A 20,195-nucleotide genomic window follows, 5' to 3' on the forward strand; every position below is an offset into this window, starting at 1 on the left:
TAGCATAATTGATCTTGCTTTTGTGCTTATTGTTCTGTTACCTCGCTCTGATACTCCATTTTCTTCAGGAGAGTGGGCGGCTGTCAAGTGAAGAGTAATGCCACGTTTCTTGAATTCAACACCTAGGAGATCATTCAGGAATTCACCTCCTCTGTCGAGAGTGAATTGCTTCAACATCTTGCAGGTCTGTCTCTCTGCAAGTGCTAGGTACGACATGAATACGTCATAGACTTCTTCTTTCGTCTTGCTTTTCATAAAGTATATGTGGCGATAGGATGAGTAATCGTCACAAAAGAGAGCATAATACATTTCATTTTTCAATCCTTTGGTTCTGATGATACCGCTTAGATCTACATGTACGTTTTCAAGATGGCGAGATGCTCTGGGTCTGGTGGAAGAGTGGGGGATTTTATGGTTCTTGGACAGAGAGCAAGTATCACAGAAGTCTAGTTGAGTTATTTCCTCCGCCAATCCTTCCACGCTCTCATTAACACCCATTGTTTTCAGGTACCTGCAGTTCAGATGCCCTAGACGTCGATGATGAAGACGAGTCAAATCTTCAGTAGATGTCGCAAGAGCAGTAGAGTCGGGATTGAGACTCACCGGTTCGAGGGCGACATACATCAGATTATTCGAGGCGAATACACCGTTGAACAGCGCTTCTCCTTTGAGGACGAGGGAGAAGCAGTTGACATCGTTCGGATGAATCATGATTTGAACCCCTTTCCGAAGCATGGCACCTCCTGCCAGTAGGTTTTGAGAGAGATCTGGTACAAACAGACTGTTATTGAGTTCAAACATTTTGCCCGATCCAGATTTAAGTTTAACTGTCCCGGTGGAGTGAACTGCAAGTGAGACCTCTCCTCCTGCCAGTTTCAGCCTTTTCGAGGAATCATCGACTTTGCTTAGTGAATCTTCTGAAAACAAGGTATTGGACTTGAACATATGATGACTTGCTCCGGTGTCGTAGAGGGCCCATTGACCGCCACTTTCACTGACTACATTTGCGGCTGGAGATTCCTCGTCGAACACAGTGTGGGATGACTCGAACAGAGAATTGACAGATACAGATGCTGTGATATCCTCAAGATTGGTGTCATCAAGATACACGTGAAGGGAAGCAAATGGATTATCGGATGCAATTGACATGTTGGCGGTAGGAAGTGTCAGCTGACGGAGTCCAGATACGTTGGGGTTTTGAGCTGGTGTCTGAGACTTGTACGACTGAGTTCCGTTTCTCTTTGCTTCCATCTGAGCGATCCACTTGTCTCGAGCAGCACGATTGTGAGGTTTGGCGAAGCACTTGTCAGCGGTGTGGGTAGTCGAGATACAGTTGTTCTCAGAGCATTTTGGTCGGTTGCGTCGATCACGGTAGCTTCCACCCCCGGAGTGGGCAGCGGCAGTGGAATAACTTGCTTGGCTAGCCTCTATGAGAGCTGGTGTGGTAAAGCCTCCGTTGCGGGCTTCGTAGTCAATAAGATACTGGACAACTCCTTCGCGAGTCAGTGGTGAGACATGAGCATATATGTTCTCGAAAACGCTGTCTGTGATTCTGGATTTCACAGTCTTGATCAACTTTTGGGCTGCTCGTGAGGATGAGATCTTCCCTCTGTATTTCACGTAGTCCGCTATTAAGTTGTTGAACTTGTCGCAGTGAGTCTTGAATGAGTCGCCAGGAAGAATCTTCATCTCATTTATAGCATCCTCGATTGTTTGCAGACCAGCTTCAGAAATCTTCTGATGATGATTTTTGAGATGGGACCAGATCAGAGCGGGTTCATAAGCAATATCGTCATCCTCGTCGGAGTCCTCGCCAACATCCTCTTCGTCATCGTCAACATCCTTGCAGGCTCGAAGTTTTAGCATAGTCTGACATCGAGTTTTGTTGAAAGAATCCATCTTCCCCATCATCCAGATTGAAACTACAAGTTTAACCTTCAGATGCTGATCATCGGACAGTCCCGGGTACTTGAAGTCTGTTTTGATCAAGTACTTGTCGTAGTCAAGGACCTTTAAGACTTGGCGTATTTCAAGAGACCATTGGGGAAAATTGCCGTCGGTAAGCTTTGTGTCGACATCATATTTGGCTATGGCTGAGTTGAGTTTTTGAACAAACTGCTGTAAAGGAGTACCAAAAACTTTTGATTCATCCTTATCTGCCATAGTCGTCACGGTTTGAAGTGAACTAGATAGATGATCAGGTTTCTCGGTGCGAGTATCTGAAGCAGCTTCGGAAACAGAGTCGGAGAACGTGTCGTTGTCTTCGGAATCGATTAGGCTAGGATCTGGGGATGACATGCAATGATGACGAAGGAAGTTGTTGACAGAGTTCGGTGTCGGATCTTAATAACTCTCGCTACCATGAAATGAGTTCACGCGGACAGAGGTTCAACGCGGAAAGAAGTATGATACCTGCAGAATGCTGGACAGAACAGGTATTGTATGAGTTTTAAAGAACTCGTAAGGTAGTAAAGAGAGGGCGGAGAAAATCGACGCCTTACCTGGACAGAACAGGTATTGTATGAGTTTTAAAGAACTCGTAAGGTAGTAAAGAGAGGGCGGAGAAAATCGACGCCTTACCTGCAGAATGCAGGATACGATAGAGTGGTAGGAAGTTTAAGAACTTCAGTTTCCACGCGATCCATTTCAAAATATAACACACACTAGTACTTAGAGAAATAAGAAAAGAAATATTCACCTGGACAGAACAGGTATTGTATGAGTTTTAAAGAACTCGTAAGGTAGTAAAGAGAGGGCGGAGAAAATCGACGCCTTACCTGCAGAATGCAGGATACGATAGAGTGGTAGGAAGTTCTATCGTAAAGAGTGAGTACAATCCAGGTTTGAATATCGAGAGAAAAGGAATTAAAAGAGGAAGAGAAAAATGTGCTCACTAAGAACTTCAGTTTCCACGCGATGGGGAAGAAACCGAAGTTCGAGAGTGGCAAGGGTTATAAGAGAAATCTCGACGACAAATTTTTTTAAGAGCTAATCCCAAAGAGGAAAGATACAAAACACACACACAACACGAACACATGAGCATAGACTAATTAGGACAAGAATGAAATGTAGCTTTACGCTTTGGGATCAATCTAACTTGTTCTTCTTAATCACCCAATGAAACAACTCCATACCGCCTTCTTCAAACTTCTCCCCAGCTATCACCTGTACCTTCTATAACACATGATGGACTTGACCTCTTGAGCACTTTTACCACAACACTTGTGAGATGAACATTGAGGAATGGGAAAGAGCACTCAAGGCAGCGAACCTTTTTGACGAATACAAAGACGTGATTGAAGGTTTTACCATAGGTTTCGACCAGGGTATACCTCAACATTTCTTCAAAAACGCGAAATGGTATACCCCTCCTAACCATTCCTCATCGCTATTGGCAGAAGAGAAAATCAAGAAAAGCATGGAAAAAGAACTAGCTCTAGGACAAATCTTTGGTCCATTCACCCACGAAGAAGTCCACAAGAGATGTGGTTTCTTCCGGACCAACCCTATGGGTGCTGTAGTCAACACTGACGGATCAATCAGACCCATAAACGACCTTTCCTTCCCCAGGAACAACCGAGATATCCCTTCTGTAAATTCGTTTGTCGAAGCAGATGACTTTAAAACAACATGGGACGACTTTGCAACGGTATCACAATTTTTCAGAAAAACCACAGACCCAGTTCTATGCGGTATCTTCGACTGGGAGAAAGCATACCGTCAAATTCCAACCAGAATACCACAACACAAGTACATGATGACTTTTTATTATGATAGCAGGATCGGTTTTGGAGGAGTAGGCGGCTGCGGTTCCTTCGGGCGACCTGCAGATGGATGGAAACTAATCATGAAGTTTGAATTCGAGCTCATAGAAATCTTTTGTTGGGTAGACGATGCCCTCTTCTTCAAAGCAATCGACTCAACACTCTTGATGAGACAAATTGTGAACAGAAGCTTACAACTAGGAGTCATAACAAACGAAGAAAAGATATCCGAATTCCAACCAGAACAAAAGTTCATCGGTTTCATCTGGAACGGCATAGACAAAACGGTGCGATTACCACAAAAGAAGCTAGAACAGAGGAAGGCACAAATAGATGAAGCTTTGGAAGAAGATCGACACTTTTCTTTCAATGAGGTAGAGATCCTGGTTGGCCGGCTAACCCATGTCTCACTAATGCTTCCACAACTGAAATGCTGCTTAACGTCACTCTACAGGTGGATGAAGAGCTGGGTCCACCGATTTGCAACCCAACTCCTCCCATCAGATGCTAGAAGAGACCTCCTTGAGTGGAAATGGATCCTCTCAATTTTCAAGCAGACAAGACTTATCGAATTCTCAGACCTGGTGGACCTGGGGTGGGTAGGGGACGCTTCTCCCAGTTATGGAGTCGGCGTGATGTTCGGAAAGGAATGGTTCCAACTCAAGCTTAAAGACGGTTGGGAAGATTCAGGTGAAACCAAGAGAAGCATCGCGTGGCTCAAAACGGTTGCTATACGGATTGGCTTGTTACATCTGAATCAACAAGGAGCTATGAGGGCAAAACCATCATAGTATGGACGGACAACACCACGAGCAAAAACACAATCAAAAACAGGAAATCACGCAACACTGAAGTAAATACAGAGTGGAAGAAAATCCAGAAAATTCTCATCACAAATCAGATGGATCTAGTAGCTAAACGAGTAATCTCTAAAAGAAACATAGCTGACGACATTTCAAGAGGAGAAGATAAAGACCATGATAAGGACGAAAGGGACAGAGTTATGACCTGTATCCCTCCAGATCTAACAAACTGTTCCACCCAAAGCTACAAGGAAGACGACGGATTTGCTACATTGGAGCACCAGTTCCCAGGACTGGTCAAGAGAGACGAGATCTTCTCGCTGACAACACCTTTTTAGGAAAGGTAAGACACCGTGCCCCATGAAAAGGTTGATCACACACTGACACGATTCACTCCACACCTCTTGTCCTGTAGCCCATAGGAAAACAGAAGGGACACGATTACGGAATTTAGAGGATGTGGCCTTCCTTTTTTATCCTAAGCAGATGTCTATAGTGTACATAGTGTATGATGTACCATAATTACAAGCTACGTACAAGGTGCGAAAAGAATGATTTATGTGTAAAGTGTCCATCTTATCAGAAGAATGCTATACCTTGCCTTTGGTCTGGCCACCGCGACTGAAACATACTAAAAAGTTTTGTTCCCTGTGGCAAATCGGGAGTAATGTATTGAACCCGTTTGTGTAGACCCAAAGAGAGGAAGCGGGGGTGAGCAAATGAGTCTACGCTGTACGTGGTAAAATACAAGATATGACACATCTCACCAAAAACATCAAGAGAAGAATCGAGGTATTTTTTGCCAAAAACGGGAACAATTGCCAAAGGGCGATACCACGCTTCCACATCACTAACGAAAAGGAAGATACAAAGATACTTCAAAGATGAATACAAACGAACTTGACTTATCAAAAATCAAGAGTTTCATCAGCAGGGGCGGAAATGAACTTTTTAATGACAAAAGGCAAAGACATTTAATGAATGGTTGGAAATGGAATACAGTAGTTAGCTACAACGGGGCGGTAAGAAAGTTCCTGAAGTGCATGAAAGAATAGTCGAACAGGACTTTCGACCTACCAGCATCCAAGAATGAAATCTACGCCTTCTGTGTTTGGGCAGGAAGAACGCTAGACGGCCCGACGTGCGAGGACATTCAGTCACAAACCTTAGCAAAATATCTGCACGGATTGAAGGCGTGGCACATCTACCACTTCGAAGAATACCCAAAAGTAGAAGAAGCGATAATTAAGCAAATGCTCATATCATCAAAGAAATTAGATGCACTGGTTCCAAAGGCGGTCGAGAAGAAAGCGGTGCATTTGAAACATTTACTTCAACTAGTCGCAGAGCTATCAAAAGGAGGTGCAAGGGACATAGCGATCATGGACACAGTTCTAGTTACTTTCTGGAGCTTGGCAAGGTTAAGAGAAATGACAGGTGATAAGCAAGACTCTTCAGAAGTCATACGGAGCTCAGACGTACAATTCACTAAAGAAGGTGGCATAGAACGAAGCTTCATATCGCTGAGAGGAGCGAAAACAGCAAAGGCAGGAGAAACGCAAACCTTACAACTTATACGCCTGAATCACGTGCTATGCCCAATAGCAGCTTTGGAAAGAAGACTAGCTCAAACAACTGGGAACGACGACCCCCTCTTTAGCTTTACAGAGAATGGTTTGAGACATGTCCTACAGAAACAAACCATCATCACGGCATGCCAAAATATATGGAATGCAGGAGGCGACAAAGGTCTGACGGGCCACTCCTTCAGAGTCGGAGGAGCTTCACTACGTTTTGCGCTAGGCATCCCCATCCCGGAAATTTGCGAAATTGGGAGATGGAAATCAGAGTCTTATAAGTTGTATATAAAAGCGTACTCAAAGAAAGTGTCAGCCCTGAGCCCTGTGTACAGGACCACGGACTAACAAACACACATGTAAACACATGTAATACATATGTAAATAATATGTAAATATATGAAACTTGTTTAAAACCATAAGAATTACAACTCATGGCTCAGTTTCAAGAGTCACTTAAGTAACAAGACTTTTAACCTCATAGTAAAACCTAACCCAAACCTAACTCAAAAGAAAAGAAAACCTAAGTGCCAACCACAAGTTGACGCCTAGGTCTGGAATATATAAACCCCTCTTCTTCCCACTCTGGAAGAAGAAGAACTTCATATCATTACACAACTCATCATCACAACTTACTTGATTCTTCACCAAGAATATTGAGTACAGTGATATTGTTGTACTTTGATTGTCATAGTTCTTTTCTGTCTTTGTTCAGGTCATTGTAAAACCTCAAGTAGTGTTCTGAGCTTGTGGGACCAATAGCTAACAGAACAAGCTTGGAATTTACAAAGGGCACCTCATTAGAGAGTCTAAAGTACCCAGCGGCACCTCTGATTCTTCAGAGTCTAAAGTACTGCAGGCTTGGTAGTTGTAAGATCAACCCAAGCTCAGAGTAGGATCCTTAGAAGGACTACTTAGCCATCCCACTGGCCACAAATCCTCTCATTAGAGGTCAACTAACTGTAGTCTTCACTTGGGTGTAACAAGTGAAGGCTTCATCGTTGACTACTCTTTACTTTTCTTAGTGAAGAGTTAGCCCAACAGTTGCTGACTCCTCACAGAAAGAACTATCAGAGACAAGAAACTTGCTAAATGAGCTAAGCAATCACACATTGCATTAAACACTGATGACAAGAGCAAGAGTGGATAAAGACACAACGGATTTGTAACAAAACACACTCCAATGACTGAAAGGATTGGGTTTTTGGTTTTACAGGCTCAGGCCTTTCAGTCTTGAGAAAGGGGTTATTAAAACCTCAAACCAGACTTTTCATTGATCCTAACATCTGGATCAATACTAAGTTTCGGAATCTCAATGGTGTGTTCTACAAACCTTGAGTCATTTTAATAAGGATGACTCTCCCATTTCCTTGAAAAACTTTAAAGAAAAGTTTTACAGGAACTGAAGGTTCTACAAACCCAAACACTGGTAGTCCTGGACATCACGTCGGGACTACCTAGAGCCAATATTAAGTTGGAAATCTTCATCTAAGAATATGTAATTTAGTATTGTCTCGAACGTGTAATACACTAGTTGAAATTACAAAGGTATAAAGTGGATATCCCATCAAATACCATAGCCTGTGATGATCAAACCTTTGAAACCCTTCTGTTCACTGACCCAATCAAACTGCTTCTGCCACACAGCTGAATGTGTTATTTTCCAAGTGATAAAGTCCAACTATGATTGATGATTATAAAAAAATAGAAAGAAAAATCAAACAAGACAAGGTAGGAAATGAAAGATAAATTTACTTCTCGTCACGTAAGATGTAATCCATGTGGTTTTCTTCCCAATGGTCAGTAGATTGGACTTTGTTTTTCTCAACATCCACTTCAGGACATGCTTCTTCCTTGGTATCTGTGGAATCCCATTCCCCTTCATCATCCAGTGCATGCTCAACTTTGGGTGGGACTGAGGCCTCCTCAAGATCCTGTAAACTGTGATCAGTAGTGTCTTCTTCCTCAGTGATGTCAAAATGGGCAAACAACTATAGGTTCATCTTCAGGCTTGTCCTATTTGGAAATAGATCCTATAGTTAGGAAATGGACTCAATCAGTCTCTTTCACCTTGAGAGGCGGTGGGGCCATAACACCAAGCGCTGCCAAACCTGCATTGACAATCAATGCAATTTTGTGGCAGAAGCAAAAAATGTGCATCAAATCTGGGTCCCGGTTGTATGATTTGATGTCTCCTGTTTGAGAAACTGCTTGTGCATCTCACATGCCATGGTCTTGTTTTTCAAACTGGAATTGGCAGTCTGACATGTAAATGGCTAAGAAGACCGTAAGACCTATAAATGTAGTGCAACGTATTAGCACTCTTCTCCAACAAGCTCAGGTATGCAGACCTTTGCTAACCTATAAATGTAGTGCAACGTATTAGCAATCTTCTCCAACAAGCTCAGGTATGCAGACCTTTGCTAACCTAAAGGTTTGGGAGGTAAAGATAAAATGAGAAACAATAAGTAAACTCGAGAGCTTATGAGAGTTGATCTAAAGGAAGTTCTACATCGAATGATATCAGTATGATGTTGAAACACAAATTTCAAGTGAAAGACTTGCAACATATTAGCACTCTTCTCCAACAAGCTCAGGTATGCAGACCTTTGCTAACCTAGAATAGATAAGTGAAAGATAGAAATATTGGGATTGATGTACATCAAACTTGTTGAGAAACAAAAAGTAATCTGAGAACGAAAAACATATCTAAAGCACTTTGCATCTAACCAAACTACATTTCAACACTACAGTCTTGATTGTCTTTTAACATGACATAGCATGCATGTCAGCACATCCTGCTTTGAATGAAAGTAGACATAAGGAGATTTGACTTAGACTTCTCTTTTTATATAATCCACATTTGACCAAGATATCAAACATTGGCTCTGCAAGCCAAGTTCTGTGATGATGCCACATAATAACCTTGAGAGTGAGGTGTCAAACATGGTATTTCTATTGGTTGTCCACAAAAAGTTACTGATGCTCCAATAAAGGCGCATTGATTGCCCTTGGTTGTCCATCCATTGTGGACCAAGTTCAATTTGGATGTCAGAGACTGAAAGCAAGGTTGATTGTGCAGTAATGGTAAAGGAATTTTTGGGAGACTGAGCTGGGACATACCTTTAGTCTCAAGAGAAAGATTGATTTGCTTAGCCTTGTCAGCAGCCCAACAACAATCAAACAGACAATCTTCCTTTCAAAGGTATTGGATCATTCCTCAGAGTATTGGGTCTTTGACTCTACTCCATGGTTGAGCTTGACAAATTAGCCAAACACAGGGCATTTGATTCAGGGTAGGATTGGAAAAGGAGACATTGGTGGTTGAGACTACAAAGGAATTCATGGGTCTGGTCTTTGTGAGAGCCTTTTGAGCTTTGGCGACTGATTTAGGAACCTGAAGACTTGGTTCATTCCCTTGAGCTTTGAGCCACCCGGAGCAGCCAACGGCAGATCAACCAGCTGTGGTGTTACCATCTTGGTGAACCCAAAGTTTACCAATCAAGATGCTGAGACTGACCCTGACCGGGTTGTCAGTCTTGTTTCAGTGGCACCAACAACAAGGGTAGGAGAGTGGCGCATTGGTGGAATCATATATCAAAAGGGAGATGGAGCAAGGATGGAAATGTAATAAAATGGATTGAATGCTGACTTACATCCTTGTTATTAGGGTTGTTCTTTCCATGGACAGGGGTACCATAGTAGGCCTTGAGTCAATCAATGTCCTTTTCTTTCTCCTTTTGGGTCTTTGATGCAGCCTTTTCATTCTCTTTGTCCAAATTGACCTGTAATGTTCCTTTTGCTTGGATTTGCTGAGACATCATGTATGTTTGGTTTAATCATGATTGTGCTTACATGATTTAAAAAGAAAATTTCCTGGGCACTAGGAGGAAGCTTCTAGATACGAGAATTGGTTACAGTGCTATGTGACGTAGCCCCGACGAAAAGATGTGAAAGCTTCATCGCGTCTTACGCGTTTCTGTCACGTGCAATCCATTGCAATAATCCCTCATTACCTTCGTCATGAAGAACTGTTGACCATCTTCAGTTTATATAAACCTCAAGTGGATGATCTCGAACTATTTGTTCTTCCCACTTACTACCTTTTCTCAAAGTTATTATTACCATTCTCTGAAAAAGTACTCTTCGTTTACTTTTGAGATCAACTTATTTTTATATTTCTTCAGTTCATCTTTGATCTGATTCTTATAAAAATTTTGTCCCACCACTCCTCTCCCTTTTACGGTATTTTGTAATACTTTTTTAGTCCGCCCCATAGCGGACCTTTTTATTAACATTTGAGACAGTTGCATTCCCCTAGATTCTATCCTGTATAGCTTTCTACTACTATGCAACTAGGGCCCTGAGCCCCGATTCAAGCTAAATCCTTTCATTCATTGAGTTCTACAGTTGTTATCATCAAGTCCCAACCACACGCGCGCCCGCAAAAGTCGAAATTTACCAACCCGAGCCATCTCACTGGCCCCGAGGGGTCAGTAGGGGCTAAAAAGTCATTTATGGGGTAATAGAAGGTGGCTTATGTGGTGAATGACTTTTTGAGTCGATGTGGCCAGCGGTTTTTTTTTTAAAAAAAAATTTTAATTTTTTTCCCATAGATTTCGGACCTATGGGTTTATAGTGTACTTATGGGTTTAGGTTATGGGTTTAGAGTGTGCTTATGGGTTCTTATAATGGGTTTAGATGGTACTTATGGGTCTAGGAGGGCTCGATTTGGCTCATCTTGAGAGCTCAAGGTCAGGGTCGAAGACATTCAAACATTTTTTAATTACTTCACGATATCATATGGGTTGTTTTACTTGCGTGTATAGTAAATAACAACATCAATCAAACAAGAGAAAAAGAAAAAATAATAAAAACTTGTTTCAAATAACACAAATCGGATCAAGCGCTTGATGTGCTTTCCTTGTTTGGTTGACAAATGAAAGCGAGATCCATTGCAGCCTTTCGAGGAATGCATCGGTGGGATCGATATTTCTTTCCATTTGCCAATTTGTGAGCTTGAGTGCCTGTGAAGCCTTGGCTATAACAAGAATGAGATGTAAGTATTGGAGCAAACAAATCATCAGATACAAGTCCTTACCGATACACGTCCATTTGGCGATCTATCTTTCGGAAATACTTTCGAATCGTTGTGACTGGACAAGATTGGCGACACTTTTCAAATAGAGCCTTTGAGTCCTTGAAAGATTTACAAAGATGACTACTTTTTCGATATTCTGATGACAAGAAAAGTCAGTTGATGAAGTGAGAGACAAGGTCAAATAGAGAAACTTACTTTGTTTTATGTATGACCAATATATCTCGATTGGATTAAGCTCGCAATGGAATTTGGGAAGAAAAAGACAAACGTGACCAGCTTCTTCGATGACAGTCTGAAGCAAGGGCTTCTCATTTGCAAAGTCGGATTGCAGGCTTAGGATCTTGGAAGCACAGCATGCCGGATCGTCATCTTCAAATGTAGGAGGCACCACTTCTCCTCCAATTCGATAAGCTTCCTGCGCTTCTTCCTTGCGCCTCAATCGAGCCTCACGGGCAATTTGATCACGTTTTGTTGCCGACATTCGACAGTTTGCACACTGAAAGACCGGCTTTCGCTTTCGTTCCTTTGACTGATTTACATACCAATCCCACAAGCCGCGCTCCGTAAGAACGCACTGCACACCCTTAACGTTTCCAGCCAAAGTTGCATGATCTTGAGGGTAAACCATAGATTGTGGCTGGCCTTGAAGCTCGGCTGGAATTTGAGGATCGTCAGTTGGTATGAATGTATCACGTAAAGGATTTTTCTGCCCACCAGGCCCAAAGTTCATGTTTGAGACCCGAAGTGCTGAAGGACCATAAGAGGCATGCGCAGATGAGCAGTCGAAAACAAAGACCCCCTGAGCATCGGGGAAGAGATAGTTGAAAATTGGAAGGGCTCGTGTTTTGACCTGCTCAACAAGTTGAGCGCAGTCCCACCATTTGTCGCCATTGGCCCCAGGATAAGTGACCATGGCGGCATCACTAAAGGTTGGTCGAGGGCAAGATCCAGCTTCTTGTTCATCTTTGGGTGTGATAACTAACCGACCGGTGCTACTTGCTTCAACAATCCAGTCGGAGTCGTGAATGAGGCGTCCTGGGGACTTCTTTCGTAACTCGTTTGTGTTATTGGTAATCCAGGCAAGTCTTGGATGTTCATTTGCGTGTACCGTGGACTCGTCGTGGAAAAGAAAGACTGTTTCCTTCTGACCATTCAATTTATCAGGGTCGACTCGGATGGATTGGTCGAGCTTGTCACCAACAAACTCTCGTGACCTCTCTCGAAGTTCAGCAACCCGTTGAAGATATTGCTGACGGTACTGAACAACATCAGGACACTCATGACCGTCATGATATAATCCCTTGCTGTACTCGCGAGCTCGGAATCCTAATTGGCAAAGCCATCGATAAGAGGTAACCTCGGAGATCTTCTTCTCGTGACCGAGTGCTGGTAAAACTACAGTATTTGCATGGTCACATAGAAGGGATGGTGAGAGCTGTTGAACAAAATGAAGACACATATCAGAAAGAGGGGAATAAATGTTGATGATGAATATAAAGAGAAGGCTTACCTCCCCAGGCTTTTTAGCAACCACCCAAGACTTAAGGGCATCAAAAACTCGCTTTTCCTTGAGAAGTGAGGCATGAGATGAATGATGGCCACGTTCGCTTTCTTTCAACTCCTTGCACTTGAGGAGGTGAAATGCTTGGTCACGGATTGTCTTTGCTCGACTGACTCCAGTTGTGGCTTTTGGGATTTTTGAATTCGAGTGGTTGCGGCGAATAGATGAAGCTGCTGTGAGAAATGAAGCGGTGACAGCTGGAGAAGGTGAGCCGTTCATCGTAAGCTCAAGTCGTCTGTTGTTGTATTCGCGAAGATCACTGATGATTTGATTGGTTTTTGGATTTTCCTGATCGTTTCTTGAAACATAATCAATGGCCGATTCTAACTCTTTGAAATATTCTTGAGCACGTTTCTTGAAATTTTCAGGTTCTGAGATAGTGACAGTCTTCAAATTGCGATATTGATCAACACATTGATCAATCCATAAGTCCTGTGCTGCAGCGAGATTGGGGTCAAAAGTTCTTGGTGTAGTGATTGAATCAACAGTAAGTTCATCGTCGGTAAGGATCTCGATTTGGGGCTCGGCATCTTCAAGGTCGTCGATAGTAGGGTCGGCATCTTCGAGGTTGTCAATAGTAGTATCAGATTGAGATGAGGATGGTGGGGTAGGGGCTTTGGATTTTGATCGGTTCAGCCAGTTGGACATGCAAAAGTTGATCTTTCCAAGTGCTGCTTCTCTTTTTTTCTTGCGTCTAAATCTAGTTTGTTTCGACTCGATGGCAGGTTTACCCTTGGCGCTTCCAGGTTGAAATCGAGGCTTCTTGTATCCCTTCAAGATCGCTCCTGTTTTGGTTTTTCGCTTTCCGAGAGTAGATTCTGGTGGACACTTTTGAGTAAAAACAGGGTAGAAAATATGTTTGACAAGATCTTGATCGAGTTCTTCTTCGTCAGAAGAGTCCGCAAGTTCGCTTCGAGCACAAAGGTGCATTTCTAAAGGATCTAAGTCGTCCTCTTCTTCTTCATGCTCCATATCGATCGGAAGCCAATAAGGCTCTGGTGGATGATCATAAAAGGAAGGTGGTGGAGTTGGTGAAGAGCGATCTTCTTGTGGATTGTCTAAAGTCATCTGAAGTCTTGAAGAAGATTCTAATTGGGATTCATTCTCTAATTGGGACTTATTTTGGGTAACAGTCTGAGATGATTGGAGAACGGAGGGAGATCCTTGCTCTGAATCGGATATAAGATCAATTTTGATAAGGTTTTGAGTCGATTCAAGTGGCGAAGGGCTTTCTGATTGAATTCCGGAAGTGGTCGGAGTGATTACTGTAAGGTTTGCTGTGCGTTGGGCGATCCTGTGTGCTTTCCAACGCTTACTTTGAGCACGTGATGTGTTGCTCTTCTTCGGCATTGTTTCGAGTGTGTATTAACACCGCCTTGGTGGGTTTTGAGCGCTGGAATTGATATGGTTGCGGTGGGGAAGGTCTTGAATTGAAAATTTAGGCTTTGTCGAGGGAAAATTGGGGAAAATACAAAAAAAAGTGCACCCCAGATCGCTGGTCCCAACCCCTCAACATTTCGGACCGGGGCCGGCTCCGGGGCCGACTCGGATAATTTTGTGGTTGGGACTCACACTCACACCCGGGGCCTCGAAGCCACGAGGCGCCCCGGAGGGGCCCATGGCCGTGGCCAGGGCTTAGGCCACGGCCGTGGCCCTCACCACAAGCCCTTCATGACCTTCATAGTGCATGAAGTTCAGCTTAATTCCCCTTCAAAGAGTGCCTTAAGCAGGGAGTAGCACCTGAAGATGAGTTGGGCTATGATCAAAAGTTGTTTCAAGGGCAGGCCACACAGGGCTGGGCAGGGCTGGGCCACGGCCCTGGCCACAGCCCTGGCCACGAAAAAGGTGCCGGGTGTGAGCGTGAGTTGGGACTTGATGATAACAACTGTAGCTGAATTTGACAAGGAATTAATTAGGGTGGTATAAGTTCTTCCTCTTTAGCATGTCTATCATAATTTCTCTCATTTCATATTGGTCAATTTTACCAGGGACCCAGACTTAATGAAAGAGTGTTACAACCTTTAGGATCAGATCAAAGCATTTTCATCAACATATTTACAAGGACATCTGAAGAAATTATTGTTCTAGATTACTCAACAGAAGAAGAATTGGAAGTCTTCATACCAAGCTCAACTGGTAAGACAAAAAGAAATTAGTTCACAATCAAACCAACTTATATATAGGTTTTTGTGATGTGAATTCAAAAGATGAACAGAGGTGTCAAGAGCGGAAAGCATTGAAAGTTGATGAAAATAGCTTGTTTTTTATGTCTTTGGTGTTTTGGTTGATTGATGAAGCAAGAAGTTTTCCAACCAAATCCAACGGATGGTCAGTTTCATCTCACTTGTTTTCGTCTCATGTTGACTTTGAAATCATTGTTAAAAACCCTAGCTTAACAACAAGCCCACTGTGCCAGGTGATTTTTTCTCGGACTCGTCCGCCCCTGGCACAGGGGGCTTGCGTATTAAACGTCAATCGTGGCGTGACTAATAGCCACCTTTTGGTGGGCGTTTTTTCACTTTGCATTTACACCACGAGCCACAAATGTGATTTCTTCAAAAAATCAATCAGATGAGCTCTATCGAGTTCTGAAGGAAATGGCCTCTTCAGAATCTCGACAGAGCTCATGATCGTGTTGATTCATTGAAGCTGCATATTTCTAGATTTGAAATTTCAAACCCTAAGATCGTTATGTACAACCTCAGAAAGCCTGAAGAGATTTTATACTAAGGGATGAACAATTTGCTTTTGATCTTCGCAAATCGACGTTGGTAGCTAGCGGTAGCTATCGGTGGCTTATGTGATCATCGGGTGTACATCAGATCAGAGAGCGAAAAAGATATAAAGGGTCTTCAGAGACGAGATATCAGTAATGCAATCAATGAAATCGATCAAACATGATCACTTGCCTCTTGTTGTTTGTTTTGAGACGAGTAGATCAGTCCTCATCTTCCTAACATACTTTTTGTTATCAATCAACATTTCGAAATCTATTACTTTTGTCGTTGAAAGAATTGATGTTGCGTGGTCTTGAGAATGGTGATCGAAGAAGAGCCTAATCGCACAACTGGACGAACAGAGTCAAAAAAAACGTCTGTACTCGAAGGTCTCTGCGTAAGATTGAGAGAAGACCATGGCCTATCAGCCAAGCAGTTCTTTCAGAACTTCATGGCTTCAAAGGAAGGGTCGATCATCATACGAAGAAAACAATGGATCTCACCAACTGGGTGGAAATCGACACGAGGACTACTTGACTCGATCAAACAATTAGTAGATGACGAAAATACCGCGGAAGCTAGACATGACTGGCAAGAGTGGGTTCTACAACAGGTATGGCTCACATTTATTTGCTGAACTTCAGATTTCCAAGAACTGACAGAATGTATTCCTCATAAACAATCCCTCAGGCTATCGAGATTGTTAATACACAAAAAACTCCTCGTCGGAACACTGCTACAAAAAAAAGTGCATATGTGAATGCAACAAAACTCGAAGACACTTTCTTTAACGGAAGCGAAGAGAACAGACGCAATGCAATGCTAAAGGACAGCATGAATTTCATGTGGAGGTTGATAGAAGCAAAATTAGAATATAGTCATCATGATCAGCTTTCTAAAGACTTCGATACAGATGAAGCAGACCCTGAAGATTCCTCTTCTGATTTCGAAGGAGAATTCGAGAATGAATTGGACGATCCTGACAAAGATCCGACTGAGCACGTTGAAGGGAGGATGTATGTAAGATCAAAGGACAAGAGAGTTAATTTGAGAAATCGTCTACAGGCAGTAAGTTGCAGTCGATCTCTTTTTTGAAAGATACCTTTACAAGCTTAGTTGAAACTGATACTTTTGTTGTTTGATTCAAACACAGATCAACGCCACATTGATGGGAATGCTTGCCTTTGCTTGCAATCGCCGATGTAATAGTCTCCAAGTCGAGAACTCGCTTACCTTCTTAGCATGTGGTGTCACCGAGAGAATCAATAGTTACCTGAACTATATCGGATTAACCTGTTCCCGGTCAACTGCGATGAACGGTCTAGCAAGTTTAGGAAAACAGGCAGTAAAAAAGATTCGAGTAGTGATGTCAAAGAAATTGGTCTTATCGCCTGTGATTGTTCTAGATAACATTGACATTCAGGAGCGTATCCACCACGAAAGAATTGATCAGCAGACTCAGATGTATCATGGTTCTTGGGGTTACATCCATCAATTAAACCCCAAACTACTCAAGGATCTAGACACCGGAGCATTCAGCAAAGACAACATTCGACATATCTTACAGATGACTGCACGAAAAAAAATAGACTTGGGCCTCTTGATGCCGACTGAAGATGAACAAAGTCGGTGGATTCTAACTCTCAAGAATCAGATTGCCTCTGTCTTTCTCCGCTATGTCAAAAATAAAAGGAATGTTTCAAACTCGAATTTCTTGAACGTGGCGCCACTTGATCAAATTAAATGTCAAGTTCCAAATATCCTGATGCTCAGAATGATGGATTCAACTGATAATGGATCTGATGGAGTTGGTCAGCTGTGGCAGGAAGTGATTGGCCAATCCGGTTTGACCAAAGAAGAATTTTCAAACCGAACTCACATTTTGGAGGGTGATCTTGGTACTTGCCTCAACTTTGATGGACTACGAAATCAGCGTGAAGCAACAAAGATCGCAGATGAGAATTTAGAGAATATCTTACTTCTTCCAGGTGCTGGACATACAATTTGGAATATTGCTCAAGCCATTCTTCTCCATCATTGGGGAGACCCATCCGACATGAATGATTTTGGCGCATGGCAGACTGTTGTTGCCCTTTCAGGAAAAAAAGCACCTCCAACAGCAAAGAAAGATTTCACATCAATGCTTCGATGGATCGAGAAAATTCATGAAGCCACAATAACCTATGCACTTCTGTAAAGATTTTTTTTTTTGGTAGAACAAAACGATTTGAAACTGACACCTTTGAAAATACACAGTGAAATCCTTGGCAAGACTGAACTAGATCTTGAAGAAAGGTTTGATACAAATGCTGTTGAATTTGACAAAGTTATTGATAAAACATTTGAAATCATCTTTTCAACATCAGCGCTTCCTGCAGCCCAAAAGGATCAAGACCAGCGTAAATGCCAGCTTTTGCTGAGGTTACGAGACTTTGCGACTGTTGTCGAAGCAAAGCGAGCAATGTCTGCGGGAGATATCGGCCGTCTCATGCTTATGTGGAAGAGATGGAGTGTGATGATTCAAGGAATGAATGGTCTCACTCATTACTCAACCTATCTTCCACGAGTGGTTGTTCTCTTAACCAAAACACTCCCACAGCCAATGGCTCATGTCATTTTACATTCAATGTTAATTGCTCCAAGCGGACGACAAAATCACTTTGTGGCCAAGGATTTTTTCCTTGAAGTTCAAAACTATTGGATAAAGTATTTCTACAATAGATCGGTGAGTTATTCTCTTTGATATACTATTAAAGTGGATGTTGATCTATATAGTGGTTTTGAATTCACATAGGGGAGTGGGACAGAAATTTCTCGCTTGAGGGATACATTTTCAATATGTGTACCCCATGTGAGTAATTTGTGAGCTATATCATGGTCTGATTTGATGATCCTGACTCATCTGCTTTTCAGCTCCGGAAGCTCCTTCATACACTCAAGGGGCGCTCAGGGTTAAATGACACATACCAGTCATCAAAGACATTGCTCACACTCAATACAGTTCAGAACTTTGTTGGCTTTGCTCGAGATAACAACTTAATTAGCTGTAAAGCCGGATCAACAATAAGAAGTGGTCTGATTCCTGATATCTATCTCCTCGGAACAGTCAAACTGTCTCAAGATTCTCTGAGCGGGACAAATGACTGATTTCATTGGCCCTTTCGAGGGATCTACAATTCCGAAGTCACATCAAATGTGGAAGAAGAGTCAGATCCATACGAGTTTCAAATTGATCCTGAGCTGCGTGATTGGGAGGCAGGAGAATAAACAGGCAAGTCTCACCTTTGATACTCCAGCTCTTTTGCATCAAGATCATTTTCTTGAACACCTTCTCGTAGCCATTGCATCATCCTCTGATTCCGAAATTTGACTTTTTCTTTTTCAATATCATCTTGGGCGCGCTTATGCCTCTTTGATTCCGCTTGTTCATGCTTTCTTCTCCTCTCATCAATCTTCTCCTGTGATTTTCGCGCTTTCTCATCGGCTTTCTTTTTTTGATCCGAGGAATTTTCCAGTTGCTTCATTTTCCGATCAGCATCTTGTTTTTCTAGCCTTTCAATTGTAATTTGATTGTTGAGGTCAGAAATCTGTTTCTCCTCTTTGATTCGTTTGTAGTGTTGCTCGCCACAAAAGTCGGATTTCCAATCCAAGATTGTTTTAAGTAGGTGTTTTATGCTTCCCAACAAAGCATCACCACCGATAACTTCACTTAAGTCCTCTTCAGTATTGATTGATTCAATGTGATCAATTATTTTGTTAAGATGAATTTCTCCAAAAAGGACAGACGGCGGAAACGGAGCCTGATCCTTGTAGATCGATCCAAAGTGATCTGAGAACACTTGCGTTAGCTCGTGTATCAGGTCAAGGAAGTCGATGTCTTCAGTCTCTCTAGATTGATTGACTTTCTTTCGCTTGTTTACAATAGTACCACTTTTCTCTGCTGCTTTCATCCCAGCTGGACTATAGTCGGCATCGGGGTCAAGTGATCGTGGGTCTTTTAAACCCTCTTCGAAGTTGGATGATGTAAACAAGTGGAGGTTCCGGACTAGGATTTCACACTCCTCTGGCTCACAAATTTCGCAGTGACAAGGTGGAAAGCCTTGATCTTTTTGACGCTGAGCTTCATTTCGAACAGAATCATGATCGGGATACATTGGAATAAATCCTGTTCTATGTACACAACAACCAAAGTGAGATTTAGGATTGACCAAAGATGAAAAAGCTAGAGTATCAACCTACGTGTTTGCAAGCACCAAAGCAATCCTCACACAGACTTTTGAAACCTTCAACGCATCCATTCTCTGGTCATCTGTTTGTGAAGTCATGTCTTTGAAGTCATCTATCGAATTTAAACCTTCTTTTCGAGTCTCTTCAAGGTAGATCACAGCAAGCCCAGGCCTCTTGTTCCTTCCGACTCGACCAACCACTTGTGTAACTTCAGAAAGACCAGCTCGGCCGAGCTGAACAACAATCCTTGCATGAGTCCAATTTTGTCCAAGACCAAGAGCACTTGTACATGACATTATCGGAAATTTACGATCTGTATAATCCTGAATACGATTAAGCTTTGTTTGATCTCCCGAACAAGAATGATAACGTTGACCAAAGGTGCTATCCGGATTGGACTCGTCACCTTTAGTATCTCGAGATCTGTTCATTGCTCTGAGAGAAT

At 42.5% G+C, this 20,195-nt stretch overlaps 2 protein-coding genes across 2 annotated transcripts; one reads left to right on the top strand and one right to left on the bottom strand.

Annotated features, from left to right (window-relative positions):
* Window positions 1-15,842: 15,842 nt before the first annotated feature.
* Window positions 15,843-16,933, top strand: MELLADRAFT_107805 (uncharacterized protein; the record flags this gene model as incomplete). The annotated part of the gene is made up of 3 exons (XM_007411429.1): window positions 15,843-16,136; window positions 16,214-16,539; window positions 16,849-16,933. The coding sequence occupies 3 exons, from the start codon at window positions 15,843-15,845 to the stop codon at window positions 16,931-16,933; spliced, it is 705 nt and encodes a 234-aa protein (XP_007411491.1).
* Window positions 16,934-18,520: 1,587 nt separating this feature from the next.
* On the bottom strand, window positions 18,521-19,821 carry MELLADRAFT_116887 (uncharacterized protein; the record flags this gene model as incomplete). The annotated part of the gene is made up of 3 exons (XM_007411535.1): window positions 18,521-18,693; window positions 18,806-19,693; window positions 19,763-19,821. The coding sequence occupies 3 exons, from the start codon at window positions 19,819-19,821 to the stop codon at window positions 18,630-18,632; spliced, it is 1,011 nt and encodes a 336-aa protein (XP_007411597.1).
* Window positions 19,822-20,195: the final 374 nt, after the last annotated feature.

Source organism: Melampsora larici-populina (genome assembly GCF_000204055.1).
Source record: "Melampsora larici-populina 98AG31 unplaced genomic scaffold MELLAscaffold_25, whole genome shotgun sequence".
Classification (NCBI taxonomy): Eukaryota; Fungi; Basidiomycota; class Pucciniomycetes; order Pucciniales; family Melampsoraceae; genus Melampsora; species Melampsora laricis-populina.